Consider the following 15,657-nt stretch of genomic DNA (forward strand, 5'->3'; position numbering starts at 1 on the left):
ACACGTAGTTAATAAGCTTTCCTCCAAACCTGATGCCACATCTTCTTCATATAGCCAGCTTCTTTGATTATTTGCTCAGCAGATTGAATAAACATGGAGGATACAACTCTGACCCACACTTCTGACTTTAAACCTGCAATATCCCCTTATTCTGTACTTACAGTTGCCTCTGGACCCATGTACAAGCTCCACATGAGCCTAAAGAAGTATTCTGGAATTTCCATTCTTTTCAAGGTTATCCACAATTTGTTATGACCCACACAATCAAATGCCTTTGCATTGTCAAAAAATCACAAGTAAACATTTTTCCTGGCGGCATTCTCTGCTTTCAGACAAGATCCTTTGGACATCAGGAATGATATCCCTTGTTCCACATTGTCTTCTGAATCTGGCCTGACCTCCGGCAACTCCCTGTCAATGTCTGCTGCAACCCCTGTTGAACAGACTTCAGCAAAATTGTACTAAACATTATTGTTTAGAAAAGAATGATGGCAACAGATGTACAAATATGCTTGATACAATTGATGTATGGATTGTTATAAGAGCTGTAAGAGCCCCCAATAAAATAATATTTTAAAAGGCATTAATTATATTTGCCCTATAATTTGGGCATATTGTTGTGCGATCACTTTTTTTATTAAAAAAATCTCTTTATTGGGTGCTCTTACAACTCAATCATCATTAGTATTCAAGCACATGTGTACATGTTGCCATCATTCTTTTCCAGACATTTACTTTCTATTGAGCTCTTGTTAGCAGCCCTTTTTTTCCCTCCCTCCCCACCATCCTCGTGACTCCTTGATAAATTATAAATTTTTTTTGTATCTTACACCAACCTCTGTCTCCCTTCCCCCATGGTTTCTGTTGTTCATCCCCCTTAAGAGGTGAGTGGGGGGCTTAAGTGTCGATCATTGCAATTGGTCTGTGGGGCACTTTATTTGGAATGGGTACAAATATGGATCTTTTTCAGTCAGTTGTCAAAGTCGCTCTTTCAAATTCCCTTGCATAGATGAAAGAGTGCTTCCAGTGCTTCATCAGCCTATTTAAACATTTCATTTGGCATTCCAACAATTCCTGGACCCTTGTTTTTGGCTGATGCTTTCATATCTGCTTGAACGTCTTCCTTCAGCCCCATTGGTTCTTAGTCATATACTACCTCCTAAAATGGTTTAATGTTGAATAGTTCCTTGTGACTCTTTGTATTCTATCTTCTTTTAATGCTTCCTGCATAGTTCAATATTTTTCTCATAAGTCTTTCAACATTGCAACACAAGGCTTGAATTTTCCTTGAGTTCTTTCAGTTTAAACCATGTTGAGCGCTTTCTTCCCCTTTGGTTTTTTAATTCTAGTTCTTTCATAATATTTTACTTTATCTTCTTGAGCTGCCCTTCAAAACTTTCTACTCAGCTCTATGACTTCATCATTTCTCCCATTTGCTTTGGCTACTCTATGATTAAGAGCATGTTCAGAATATTTTCGGACATCAGCTTTGATCTATCTTTCTTGTCTTTTGAATAATCTTTTGCTTTGTTCTTGATGTCCTCCCACAGCACATCAGGTCTTCTGTCATTAGTGTTTAATGAATCAAATATGTTCTTGGGATGTTCTAGAAAGTCAGGTGGAAAAGACTCTCCTGGATTTGCTTTAGTTTTCCTCAATTTTATATTGAATTTACATAAGAGCAATTGATGATCTGTCCCACACTCAGCCCCTGGCCTAGATTAGCTCCTGATATTGAGCTTCTCCATTGTGTCTTCCCACAGATGTAGTCAAGTAAATTTCTGTGTCTTCCATTTAGGGAAGTCCACATGCATTTTATGTTGTTAAAAAAATGTATTTGCTTTGAACAAGTTGTTTTAATGAAATTCTACCATGCGATCTTCAGCTGCATGTCTATCACCAAGTCTTTATTTTTCAAGTGCTGTTCCTTCCCTCTTTGTTTCCAACTTTTGGCTTTCAAGCAACAGTAATTATGGTGCACCTAGATCGCATGTTTGGTCAAATTCTGACTGAAATTGTTGGTAGAATTCTTCAGGCTCTTCACTAGCCCTTGGGGTCAGTGCATACATTTGAATGATAGCTTCTATGGATTGGATTTAACAACATGGGATGTTCCGTAAGGAGAAGGGATAAGTTTAACACTGCATCCCAAATTGGTTGACATGTCACTACTTCAAGAGGTTACATATGATCAAGAGCTGATGGTATTGCAAGAAGTCCAAGCTGCACCGAAGGCACTGGTGAAAATCAAGGCTTTTGAAATGCACAGACTTCCAATCACACATTTTCAACAGATGGATCTAATGCTAGAAGAACTCACAAGCCCATGCCAAGAAATTCAAAAAATAGTTACCTGGCCCAGTGACTGAAAGAAAGCATAATTTTGGCCATTCCAAAGTGCGATCCAATACATTGTGTAAGTCATCAAACACTATCACTAGTATTGCGTACAAGTATAATTTTGCTAAGGTCAAAAATAGTTGATGCAGCGCACTGACAAGGAACAGGTAAAAATTCAAACAACATTTCAGAAGTGGACATGGAATAAAGAATATCATTGCTGATGAGAGGTGAATCTTGGCTGAAAGAATTATGCGATGGACTGAAAGAACAATGCAGAAATCCATGTGAATGGCAGCCAGAATGTTCCTTAGAAACAAGGACAGCAAGGTTTCATCTCATGTACTGAAACATGACCAGAGGATGGACCATTATGATTAGGAGAGGGTCAGCAAAAAGGAGGATGGCATTGAATGAGATGAATGAAGTGACACAAAAGCTACAATGGGCTCGAACAAAGCAGATCATGAAGATGGCAGAGGATGCAGCAGTGTTGTACATGGGGTTGCTATTGTACATAGGGTTGCTCTGAATTGAAACCAATCAAAAAGACCAAACAACAGAGGCTATACCTTATCCTTGATCTTGTCTTTTGGGATTTATGAATAACTCTTATGCTAAGACACCACGTGTCTGTCTGTATGTCCTACTATCATGGCTTGTATGTTGCTGTGATGCTGGGAGCTATGTCATTCATATTTTAAATGTCAGCAAAGGCACCCAAGTGAACAGACTAAGAAAAGACCACAAAGTGCATAAGCAAAAGTGGTGAAGAAAGCTGATGGTGCCCAGATATCAAAGATATAGTGTCTGGGGTCTTAAAGGCTTGAAGTTAAACAAGTGGCCATCTAGCTGAGAAGCAACAAAAACCACTTTGGAAGAAGCACACCAGCCTATGTGGTCACGAGGTGTTGAAGGGATCAGGTATTAGGCATCATCAGAACACAAAATCATAATCATAGTGAATGAGGAGGGGAGTGCAGAGTGGAGACCCAAAGCCCATTTGTAGGCCACTGGACATCCCCTTACAGAAGGGTCTCGGGGAGGAGACGAACCAAGTCAGGGTGCTATGCAGCAACGATGAAAAATACAACTTTCCTCTAGTTTCTAAATGCTGCTCCTCCCTCACTATCATGATCCCAATTCTACCTTATAAACCTGGCTAGACCAGAGGATGTACACTGGTACAGATAGGAACTGGAAGCACAAGGAATACAGGGTGGATGATACCTTCAGGACCAGTGATGTGAGTGGCGATACTGAGAGGGTAGAGGGAGGGTGGGTTGGAAAAGGGGAACCGATTACAAGGATCTACATGTGACCTCCTTTCTGGGGGACGGACAACAGAAAAGTGGGTGAAGGGAGACGTCAGACAGGGCAAGATATGACAAAATAATAATTTATAAATTATCAAGGGTTCATGAGGGAGGGCGTAGAAGGGAGGGAGGGAGGGGAAAATATGATGAGCCGATGCCAGGGGTTTAGGAGAGAGAAAATGTTTTGAGAATGATGAGGGCAATGAATGAACAAATGTACTTTACACAACTGATGTATGTATGGATTGTGATAAGAGTTGTATGAGACCCTAATAAAACGATTAATTTTTTTTTTTAAAGAAAAGACCACAAAGAAGGAGTCAGCTGCCCATTTTGAAGGAAATTGCCATGGAAAACCTTTCGTATAGCCTGGAAACATTGTTAGTATTGAAAGCCTAATGAATGGAAGCAGTACACTGTCAGAGACAGTGCTGGCAGATGGGCCCCATGGTTGGGAGGCCCTCAAAATATGACTGAGGAGGAGCTGAATCTCAAAGGAGAATCCACCATGGTGACATAAACGGAGGAAAGCCTGTGGGAGTGGAACCTTCAGGATCTTCATTTGTTGATGGACCAGAACTCAAGTTAAATAGAAACAACTGCAGAAATCTACTAATCAGAATTTAGAATGTGCAAATTATGAATCTAGGAAATTTGGAAGTCATCAAAAGTGAAATGGAATGCATAAAAATTGATATTCTAGGCATTAGTTATCAGAAAAGCAAATGGCTTACTATATCAGAAATAACATAATCAACAGGAATGACACCGTATTCATTGTCCAAAAATGATAGAAACAAATCAGAATAATGCTATGAGAGGATTATATATATCCGCCTTCAAGTAAATTAAAAAATACATGACTATTATTCAAGTTTATGCATTAACCACAAACCCAGTAATAAATAAATTGAAGAATTCTGCCATCTTCATCCTGAAATTGATTAAACTTGCAATCAAGATGCATTGATAATACAGGTGATTGTAATGCAAAAGTTGGAAACAAAGAGGAAGAAACAATATTTGGAAAATGTGGCCTTAGTTATTAAAAATAAGATGGAGATCACATGATAGAATTTTGTAAGATCAATGGTTTGTTTTTAGGAGAAAGCAACAACAAAAATAGTTACTATACACATGGAACCTCCTAGACGGAATACGTGGAAACCAGATTGGCTTCATCTGTGGGAAGAGATGATGCAGAAGTTCAGTATCAGCAGCTAACACCAGCCAGGGGCTGACTGTGGAGCAGACCATCAACTGACCGCATGGGGCTCCAGTTGAAGCTGAAGAAAATTAAAACAAGTCTACTAGAGCCCAACTACTGCCTTGAGACTGGCCCACCTGAATTTAAAAAACATCTCAAGAACGAATATGACGTATTGAACACTAATGACAGAAGACCTGCACTATGGGTGAGCTGTGGAAGGATGTGAAGAACATCATTTTTTTATTTTAAGAACATCCATCTTTTTAAAAAATCATTTTATTAGGGGCTCATACAACTCCAATCACAATCCATACATACATCAATTGTGTAGAGCACACTTGTACATTCATTGCCCTCATCATTCTCAAAACATTTGCCGCTGCCCCCCCCCATAAACCCTAGGTAATTTATAAATTATTATTTTGTTATATCTTGCCCTGTCCGAAGTCTCCCTTCACCACTTTTCTGCTGTCCATACCTCAGGGAAGAGGTCACATGTCTATCCTTGTAATTGGTTCCCCCTTTCCACCCCACCCTCGTTCCACGAGAATATCTGTCTTGAAGATAGCAAATGGTCATTAAAAGGACCAGAAAGATCTGAGTGGATGTCAGAAGCGACTCTGAGTTACAGACTAGCTAAAGCAAATGGAAGACATGATGACGTCAAAGAGCTGAACAGAACTAACTATTCAAAGGGCAGTGCAAGAAGGGAGAGTTAAACATCATGATGAGACGTGAACAGCTGCAGCATCGGAAAACCAGAAGGAAGAACATGCCCAGGACATCTGAAACTGAAAGAACTGGAGAGAAAGTTCAAGCCTCAAGTTGCAATATCGAAAGATTTTTTTTAAATTAATAGGCAAAATATTGAAAAATACAGGACACATCAAAAGAAAATGGAAAGAATACACAGTCATTGAACCAAAAAGAACTAATTGACATTCAACCATTTCAGGGGGAAGCATATGAGAAAGAACCAGTGGTGTTGACAGAAGTTAAAGCTGCAGTAAAAACATTAGCCAAAAATAAGGCTCATAGGTTTGATGGGATACCAATGAAAGAATTTCATTAAGCTGATGAAGCACTACAACTCACTCATCTATGAGAGGAAACTTGAAAGAGCTAGATGGCCAACTGACTAGAAGAGATCCCAGTTTGTACCCTTTGCAAAGAAAGGTGGCCAACAGAATGCTCAGACTGTAGAACACTACTGATTCCACACACCAGGAAACATTTGCCGAAGATCATCCAACAACAGTTGCAGTCATATACTGACAGGGAGCTTCTGCAGGCCAGATTCAAGAGAGGACATAAAACGAAGGATATCATTCCTGATGTCAAATGGATCTTGGTTGAAAGCAGAACACACCAGAAAGATGTTTACTTGTGTTTTGACTATGCCAAGGCATTCAACTCTGTGGATCCTAACACCATGGCTAGCCTTGGGACTTGTAGAACACGCCATGTCCTCAAGTGGAGCTTACATGAATCAGGAGGCAACTGTGAGGAAAGAACAAGGGGATGCTGCATGGTTTAAAATCATGAAGGGTGTGGTTAGTTACATAATTTCATGTCGACTTGATCAGTAAGTGGAGGGGTGAAGTCTAGCCTGTCAATCAGGTCACAGCTTGATGATGCTTCCTTGTGGGCATGGCCTTCTCATGAGGACTCGGGGACTTTCCTCCCTCTGCTTCACCTTCCTGTGAAGACACTCAGAGCTAGAGGAGCTAGGTGGAGGCTTGTCAAGTTAAGATGCATCCACCAACATTGGATCCACAAGGCTTTTCACCCGCCGGTCTGTGATCTTCCTGCATTAGGCATTATTGTATGTGCTGTGTGAGGCTGAGGAGGAATTTATGGGCTGGTATTGGACATATGAGCTAATAATAGACTTATGCACTTGATTGGGACTAGGCTGGGCTATTTTCTTGATATACAATTACTCTTTGACATAAAACTCTTCCTAATTATGAATGTCCCTGGATTTGCTTCTCTGGTCATCCCAGTCTAACACAAAGGGTATGTATCAGGGTTGTATCCTCTCACAATACATACTCAATCTGTACGCTGAGCAAATAACCAGAGAAGCTGGATGATATGAAGAAAAGCGAGGCAGCAGGATTGGATGAAGGCTTATGGATAACCTTCGATATGCAGATGACACAATCTTGCTTGATGAAAATGCAGAGGACTTGAAGCACTTCCTGATGAAGATACCAGGTTTTCAACCTTCAATGTGGATTACAACTGAAAGTAAAGAAAGCCTAAATCCTCACAACTTGACCAATAAGTAACATCATGATAAATGAAGAAACGTTTGGTGATCAAGGATTTTTTTCTTACTTAAATTCACAATCAAAGCTCGGGGAAGCAGCAGTCAAGAGATCAACGCATGTTGCATTGGGCAAATCTGCTGCACAGGACCTTAGAGTGGAGAAAAGCGGCAAAGTTCCTTTCAGGACTACGGTGTGCCTGACCCAAGTCATGGTCATTTCAATTGCCTCACATGCGTGTGAAAGTTGGGCATTGAAAAAGGAAACCAAAGAGGAATAGATGTATTTGAAATGTGGTGCTGGAGAATACATGGACTGCTAAAAGGGCAGACCCGTGTGTCTGGGAAGAAGTACGGCTACAGTACTCCTGGGAATTTGACTTACATACTTTGGGAAAGTTGTCAGGAAAGACAAGTCCCTAGAGAAGGCCATCATGCTTGGCAAAGTGGAGGGGCAACAAAAAGAAAGGCCAGCCCTCAATGAGATGAACAAAGTGGCTTCAGCAATGGGTTCAAGCACAGGAACAATTCCGAGGACAGCACAGGACTGGGCAGTGGTTTTTTCTGTTGTACTTAGGGTTGATTATGGGCTGGAACCAACTCGATAGCACCTAACAACAAGAACCTGTACCAATAATGATGTGAAACGTGTTACTACGTATCCTATTATCATATGTAATGATATCTCACTTTCACATAAGAAAACAATTATAAAACAGTTCTTGCCCTCATAAAATCAAAAAAGAATGTCCTCAAACCCAATTTAAGCTCTTCGTTTACGAAGCACTCCATGCAAGATGCTATCCAAACATTATCTTTTGTATATGAAAGAAGTGAATCTATCTTCTTTGTCCAAAGCTAACAACTTAAAATAGAAAATCTTCAAAATGCATGGAGAAAATTTTTATCTACTAATTACACAATAAACACATATCCTCTAATCAAAAAAAAAAGTATGACTTTTTGAGTGTTCACTTCTCTGGATCCCCAGCTCCTCTTTGGACAAGATGTCTTATTAAACAAAATAAAATGGAACCCATATTTGCATTTTGATCACTGTATATATAATCTTTCTAACCAGAACTAACTTTCTGATATAACTAAGAGAAAAACAAAATACTGTACAAGTTAAGTGCTGACTCCTACAACTCTGGAAAACAGAGACTAACATCGTCAAAACAAAATTTTAAAAATTGAGTCAGGAAAATGGATATTATTACTTACATATGCCAACAAGGCTAGCCAAAACCCCGTAACATACAACTGCTTTCTTCCCTAACCAAGATAAAAATCAGTCTTAGTTCACTATCTTCCTGTCTGAAGCAGTTCTATATAATTATACTAAAAAATACATGAGTACAACTCAGAGTACCAAGGGCAGTACTGATCCGTGAGTGCAATTCTGGCCTTTCAGTGACATATTTACTCTAGCATTCTCTCATAGGCTTGTACAGGTATACCTTATTTTATTTTACTCTGCTTTACTGAGCACCGCAGATGTGTTTTACTGGGGGTAACACCCCTCTATCAAGCAAGTCTAGTGGTGCCACGTTTCTAATATGTGTTTAGTTTGTGTCTCTGTATCATATTTTGGTAATGTTCACAATATTTCATCTTTTCATAATCCTATTGCACACTTAATAGACAATTTTAAATGTACTTGGAAACCAAAATATGCGTGTGACTCTTATTGTGAAATTTGTTGTACTGCACTGGTGTGAAAGGAGACCTGCAATATCTTTGAGGTATGCCTACAGTGTAAAAACATATTTTAGTTTCTACATATTCTGCGCTCAAGTTATTCACTCACTGACATTCTAAAAACAGTATCCCTACTTGTATTTTTCAGGAAGACACAATTTATTTTAAAATGTCATCATTTCTTATTTAACTGACTAGTTCAGAAAAAGTTATCTTAGGGGAGAATTCTAAACCATCAACAGGAAAGTTATAATCAAGAAATAAATTATTTTCACGGATATCAAGCTTTTAAAATTAAGGAAAACAAAAGAGTGCTTTTGACTGGGACAATGTAGCAGTACAATTGGTGGTGGTGGATCCATGAAAGCCATTCACCATTTTACAAATATACTTTTATAAGTGACTCTATATGGTCAGAACTACTCTTACTTGCAGTGATAATTTAAAAAGTAAAAGCATCACTCTGACGTTTGTCAGCACTTCACAGAACTAACAGACACCAAAGGAGGCAACTGTCATTGTTATAACTTTAAAGACAAAATCAAAAGTGCAATTCATATTTAAGAGAAACTTCAAGAAATGTTCACAATGTACACATTTGCATGCATTTTCAGCCAAACTTTTAAAGAGTTCGAACAATAACAATTTTGGCTCAAAAGGAGTATCAAAAATATTCACTCTTGTAATAGGCTTACTGTCATGAAGTGAATACCAAGGATAGTAGATTTTTAAGAGAGAAAGAATTCACAAACTTATTTTATTGTAAAACAAAAGTCCCTCAGTCAACACTTTAAAAACACTAGCCATTAAATTATTTACAATTCATTCAAGTTGTATATCTTTATAATGTATCTATTCATATATTTTGATTAAATTAATGAAAAACCTTTTATTCCGAATTTTCATTTTAAGGAATATAAGTCATAGCTTATCAAAGCACAGTCCAAACACTGTACAGTAATTCTACCACATAGTTTCCAAATGCCTCATCTGCAAAGCTTATGTTACAAGCACGTGTTTTGCCCTGTTTCTCTGAGGAAATGTCCCTATGTCTAAACCTGTAAGTGCTCATCTCAAACACAGATTCAAAAGCTTCCTGGGCTGCATACTGCTTCATCGGGCCTTGATAAAAACAGAGCCATCTGGTGTGGTAACACAGTCTTCCTTCTCAGTTACAGTCTCTACTGTCCCAGAAGCAGACACAATGACCATGGTTTTATTTGTTGAAACTTCTGTCTTCTGTTTCTCTGCAATTGCAGCGCAAACAGCAACAATCTCATCACTTTCAAAGTCATAGTCAGGGATTGACTTGGGTGAGAAATGAGGAACTTCGGCTGCTGCTTCACTGTTTTCAATCCTCTGTGCCGCCTTTTGCTGCTCGTGGAGCGTCCTTGCCCAAGAAAGGTCTTCTCTCCATATTTCAGGGTTCATTGGGTAGATGTGAAGAGCTACTTGAAAACTTCGAATTGCCTAGTACGAAAAGAAAGGTCAGAAGTGTTGATTGTGTTTTAAGGCACTGATATGTTTAATACAATCCACTCTCCAGATAGGTAGGTAGGTAGGCGGGCAGGCAGGCAGGCAGATGGGTAGGAAGACAGACAGACACGGACAGGCAGATGTTGTTATTGCTGTTAGGTGCTACTGAGCAAATCCTGACTTACGGGTTTCCTATTTACAACAGAACAAAACACTGCCCGGACCTCCACTCTCCACCATCCACTCCCCCATTCTCAGAATCATTCATGTGTATGAGTCCATTGTTACAACCACTGTGTCCATCCATTTTGCTGAGGGTTTCCCTCTTTATCAATGACCTTCTACTTTACTGATCACTCCTGATAACATGTCCAAAGTATGTGAGATGATGTCTTACCACTGTCGCTTCTAAGTAACATTCTGATTGTACTTTTCCCAATCCCAGAAGATGTATTGGTTCTTCTGGCCCTGAAGGGCACATTCAGTATTCTTCATCAATATCCTAATTCAAAGGCATCAGTTCCTCAGTCTTATACAGCTTTTGCATATATATGAGACATTAAAACCACCATGGAGCGGGTTGGGTGCACCTTAGTCTTCATGGTGCCATCTTTGCTTTGTACGACTCTCATGAGGTCTTTTGCTGTTGATTTTTCCAATGCAACATGTCCTTTGATATCCTGACTGCTGATCCCATGGGTGTTGACTGTAGATCTGACTTAGGTACATATTAAAATATGGAAAATTTGAATCATGTGATAACTCTACACTTAACATGTTAACTGTCAGATTGTTATTCCAAGTGACCGCACCATTCACAACAGCAATTTATGAAGATTCTAATGCCTCCCTATCTTTGCCAACAACTGTTCTGTGCGTCTGCCTGTGGGCACGGTGATTTAATGTGGGTATGAGCAGCATTTCAATGTGGCTCTGATTTGCATTTCCCTGATGGCTAATGACGTGGAATACTGATCTGCTTATTGGCCATTTGTGTATCCTCTTTGGAGAAACATCTACTTTGTCCATCTTTAAATTTAATTACTTACCTTTTTATTCTTGGTTTGTATGCTGTGAGGAAAATCTTCAATTGTCAACCATAAGGTGAGCAGCCCAAACCTAGTAATTGCTCTGTAGGAGAAATATAAGGCTGTCTGTCTGTTTCCATAAAAATGTACAGCCTCAGAAACCCTGTAGAGTCACTATGACTTAGAGTTGCCTCAAAGAGTGTAAGCAGTACTAAGAGTTTCTGTTTTTTAATGTATTCTGAAGGGACTGGGGGAGGGTGTGTGTGTGTGTGTGTGTGTGTGTGTGTATGTGTGTGTGTGTGTGCAAAAAATGGAGAGTTTAACATGAAAGATAGATAGATAGATAGATAGATAGATAGATAGATAGATAGATAGATAGATAGATAGATAGAAATTTGCTTCCAGAGAAAAAGATAAACTTCCAGATTCCTTACCTCTCAGATCTAAATATTGGTCTGACTGGCTAAAAAAGGAGGAAAAGTAAAGCTGAAGTAGACTTTGGAGTCTTCAATGACATACAAATTCATTTCACACTTAATAATGTATTCTGAATACTAGAAACTTATTAGATATCTCATTTGCAAATATTTTCCCCCATTCTGTACACTGCCACTGTAGTTTCCTTATGAAATCCTTGGAAGCAGAAATATCCATTGTGACAAAGTATCATTTATATTATTTCATTGCTGTCCTTTAGATGCCATTTCTAAGAATCCATTGTCAAATCCAAAGTCATAAAGGTTTACACCAACACTTTCTTCTACATTTTTTGTTTTTTAGAATTTTAGCTCTAACATGTAAGTCTGACCCACTTGGAGCTAATTTTTGTTACACAGTATATGGAGGGGCCACCTTCTTCATTCTTCTTCATGTAGATAGCCAGTTGTCCCAGCACTATTTATTGAAAAGACTATCCTTTCCCCCATTGAATTATTTTGGCATCCTTGTCAAAAAATTTTTCTGGAATTTCTATTTTATTCTACTGACAGGGACAAACTAGAACCGTCTGAAACTACTCATGGGAATGTAAAACAGTGCAGCCCATTTGGTGGTAAAATTATCACACAATTAATACTTTTTACACGGTTTGTCTTTTTACAAAACTTTACAAATCATTCTCTCTGTTCTTCTGTATGTATACAGGGACTTCTAAATGTTTGTGGAAAAATTCTATTGCCTTTAAACTATTTTTCCATGAATTTTTTGAAGTTCTGTCATATTTCAATTGAAAAAAATCTTTAGAACATACACTTGGCAAAGATCATTCTATAACCAAAGAATATATAATACAAGTGAGACAGAAAAAATAATTTGAAGCAAAGAAGTAATTTTAATTTTTAATTACAGTGGTAGTTATTTAAAAATTTTTCTATTAAGGTTCTTTGTAAATCGATGTTATACAATTCCTGGAATAACAGGTGTTATTTCTTTCCCCTTTTAATAAAATTTTCAGAATTTTCCTTGAGGAAATATATCTAAATTTGTAACTTTTATGTAAACTTAAGCTGTTCTCACGAAAGACAAATTATAAAAAGAATAAACTTTACTCAACATCATAACAAAAAAATAGTATAAAAATGAATTGGAAACAAATTAAAATTTCTAATACATACAATTCGTACTCTGCATGATGTTGCTGTTAGGTTCTGCCCAGTTTATTCTGACTCATAATGATCCTATGTGGTACAAAACAACTCCATGCCCACTCCTGCGCCATCCTCACAATCACTGCTCTGTTTGAGCCCACCGTTGGAGCCACTGTGTCCATCCAGCTTGTGGATTGTCTTCCTCTTTTTCACTGACCTTTTCTTTACTGAGCACGATGCTCTTTACCAGGGACAGATGTCTTCTGATAACATGGCCAAGGCAGGTGAGACAAAATCTCACCATTCTCGCTTCTAAAGAGCATTCCGATTATACTTTTTCCAAGACAGATGCGTTTGTTTTCTTGGTAATCAACAGTATATTCAATAGTCTTCATCAACATCATCATTCAAATGCATCCGTTCTTCCCGGATCCCCTTTATTCATTGACTAGCATTCCCATGACTGAAGACATGAGGGCTGGGGTCAGGTGCTCCTTACTCCTCAAGGTGGCATCTCTGCCTCTCAACACTTTCCAGAGATCTTTTGCAGATCTGCCCAGTGTAATACATGCTATTTGACATTGACTTTCTGACCGCTGCTTCCATGGATGTTTACTGTGGACTAAGTCAAATGAAATCCTTGACATCCTCAATCTTTTTTTTAATCATCTTATTGGGGGCTCATACAACTCTTATCACAATCCATACATCCATCCAATGTGTCAAGCACATTGGTACATATGTTGCCATCATCATTCTCAAAATATTTGCTTTCTGGTTTGGTTTCAGCTCATTTTTCCCCTCCTTCCCTGACCTCCCCCCAACCCTCATTAACCCTTGATAATTTGTAAGTTATTTTTATTTTGTCTTGTCTTACACTGTCAAATATCTCCCTTCACCCACTTTTCTGTTGTCCACTCCCCAGGGAGGAGGTTATATGTAGATCCTTGTAATCAGTTTCCCCTTTCTACCTATCTTCCCTTCACCCTCCCAGTATCACCACTCTCACCAGAGGTTCATCTGTCCTGGATTCCCTGTGTTTCCATTTCCTATCTGTTCCAGTGTACATCCACTGGGCTAGCCAGACTTGTAAGGCAGAATTGGGATCATGATAGTAGGGGGGAGGAAGCATTAAAGAACGAGAGGAAACTTGTATGTTTCATCATTGCTATACTGCACCCTGACTGTCTTGTCTCCTCCCATGACCCTTCTGTAAGGGGATGTCCTGTAGCCTACAGATGGGCTTTGGGTCCCCACTCTGCACTCCCCCTCATTCATAATGATATGATTTTGTGTTCTTTGATGCCTGATATCTGATCCCTTCAACATCTCATGATCACACAGGCTGGTGTGCTTCTTCCATGTGGGCTTTGTTGCTTCTCAGCTAGATGACGGCTTGTTTATCTTTAGCCTTTAAGACCACAGATGCTATTATCTTTTGATAGCCAGGCACCATCAGCTTTCTTCACCAATTTGCTTATGCACCCGCTTTGTTGTCAGCAATCATGTCAGGAAGGTGAGCATCATGGAATGCCAATTTAATAGTACAAAGTATTCTTGCATTGAGGGAGTACTTCAGTGGAGCCCAATGTCCATCTGCAACCTTAATACTAAACCTATAAATATGTTCACATAGATCTATTTCCCCACCATCATATATAAATATATTTACATAGGCACATGCCTGTATTTAAACTCTATATGTGTCCTTTGCCTCCTATTTCTTTCCTGCATTTCTCTTGACTTCCCTCTTGTCCCACTGCAGCCTCTATCTTGTCTGTTTATCATGACGCTGCTCATTGGTCCCAGTTGAGGGGAATTTTATTTTACGTTTTTTTCTTGGCAAAAGCATAAGACACAAAGATACCTAACAGGCAATAAGTTAAAAGATCTTATTTACTATTTCCATGAACTTGACAACTATGCTTGAAAACAAAAATAACAATGTTTCTTCAAGAGAACTAGAAAAATACATTGTTTACCACTTGCTAAAGTCACTGCTACTAAAGTTAAACTCACTTAGCCTTGAAAAGCAGTGGAGTTTTTTTGGTTTTGTTTTCAATTGTAAATGACCAATAGGAAAAATTTCAATTAATTTAATGACAAGAGACTTATTCAATTTTGTTAGCTGTCAGGTATATACAATATTTTCAAAAACAAAGCAATTCCCACAACGTCTTCTCATCTATTCATATTTAGCTTTTTCCCTCTACAAAATATATTCCAAATCAGAGAGATTTAGTAAGTGCCAATTTATAGCCACTTTACTCAAAGAATATGAAATTTCTTTGACTTCTATTTTCCCCTATTTTCCCATTACTAAACCCTAGCAATATTTCATTCGTAATATTTACCACTGTTACTTTCTCATACTCTACTTTACACAGCTCTTAAACTTAAATAATTTTTAAAACAACACTCAAAATTTTAAAACTATAATAATCTGATTTCCTTACCAAAACTATTTCTCCTATTCCAAGCTGAGCTCGCCCCAACGTTTGCCATGACTCCCAGGAATGCGGATTCCTCTGAACAGCCATTTCTGCTGCATGTACTGCAGGGAACATTTCATGAAGCGACATTAGGACCTACAGGCAAAGAGAAATAAGAGGGGGAAAACAACTTGTAATACCCATGAAAGAGCAAACTATTGGTGGGTAGTCACATATAAACAACTTTTAATCATTCGGGGTCAGGGATTATATATAGTATTCTGTTTACTCTTAAA

General features: G+C 38.5%; 1 protein-coding gene across 3 annotated transcripts in view; it reads right to left on the reverse strand.

Moving 5' to 3' along the window:
- Nucleotides 1-5,205: 5,205 nt before the first annotated feature.
- Nucleotides 5,206-15,657, reverse strand: part of TTC33 (tetratricopeptide repeat domain 33) — a 54,847-nt gene continuing 44,395 nt past the window's right edge. For all 3 annotated transcript variants that reach the window (XM_075540968.1, XM_075540969.1, XM_075540970.1), the window contains exons 4-5: nucleotides 15,386-15,517; nucleotides 5,206-10,309 (exon numbers count right to left, since the gene is read on the reverse strand). In XM_075540968.1, coding sequence (XP_075397083.1) covers nucleotides 9,953-10,309; nucleotides 15,386-15,517 — 489 coding nt within the window. In that variant the 3' untranslated portion in view covers nucleotides 5,206-9,952. The remainder of the gene's footprint in view (nucleotides 10,310-15,385; nucleotides 15,518-15,657) is intronic.

Source organism: Tenrec ecaudatus, chromosome 2 (genome assembly GCF_050624435.1).
Source record: "Tenrec ecaudatus isolate mTenEca1 chromosome 2, mTenEca1.hap1, whole genome shotgun sequence".
In the NCBI taxonomy this organism is placed as follows: domain Eukaryota; kingdom Metazoa; phylum Chordata; class Mammalia; order Afrosoricida; family Tenrecidae; genus Tenrec; species Tenrec ecaudatus.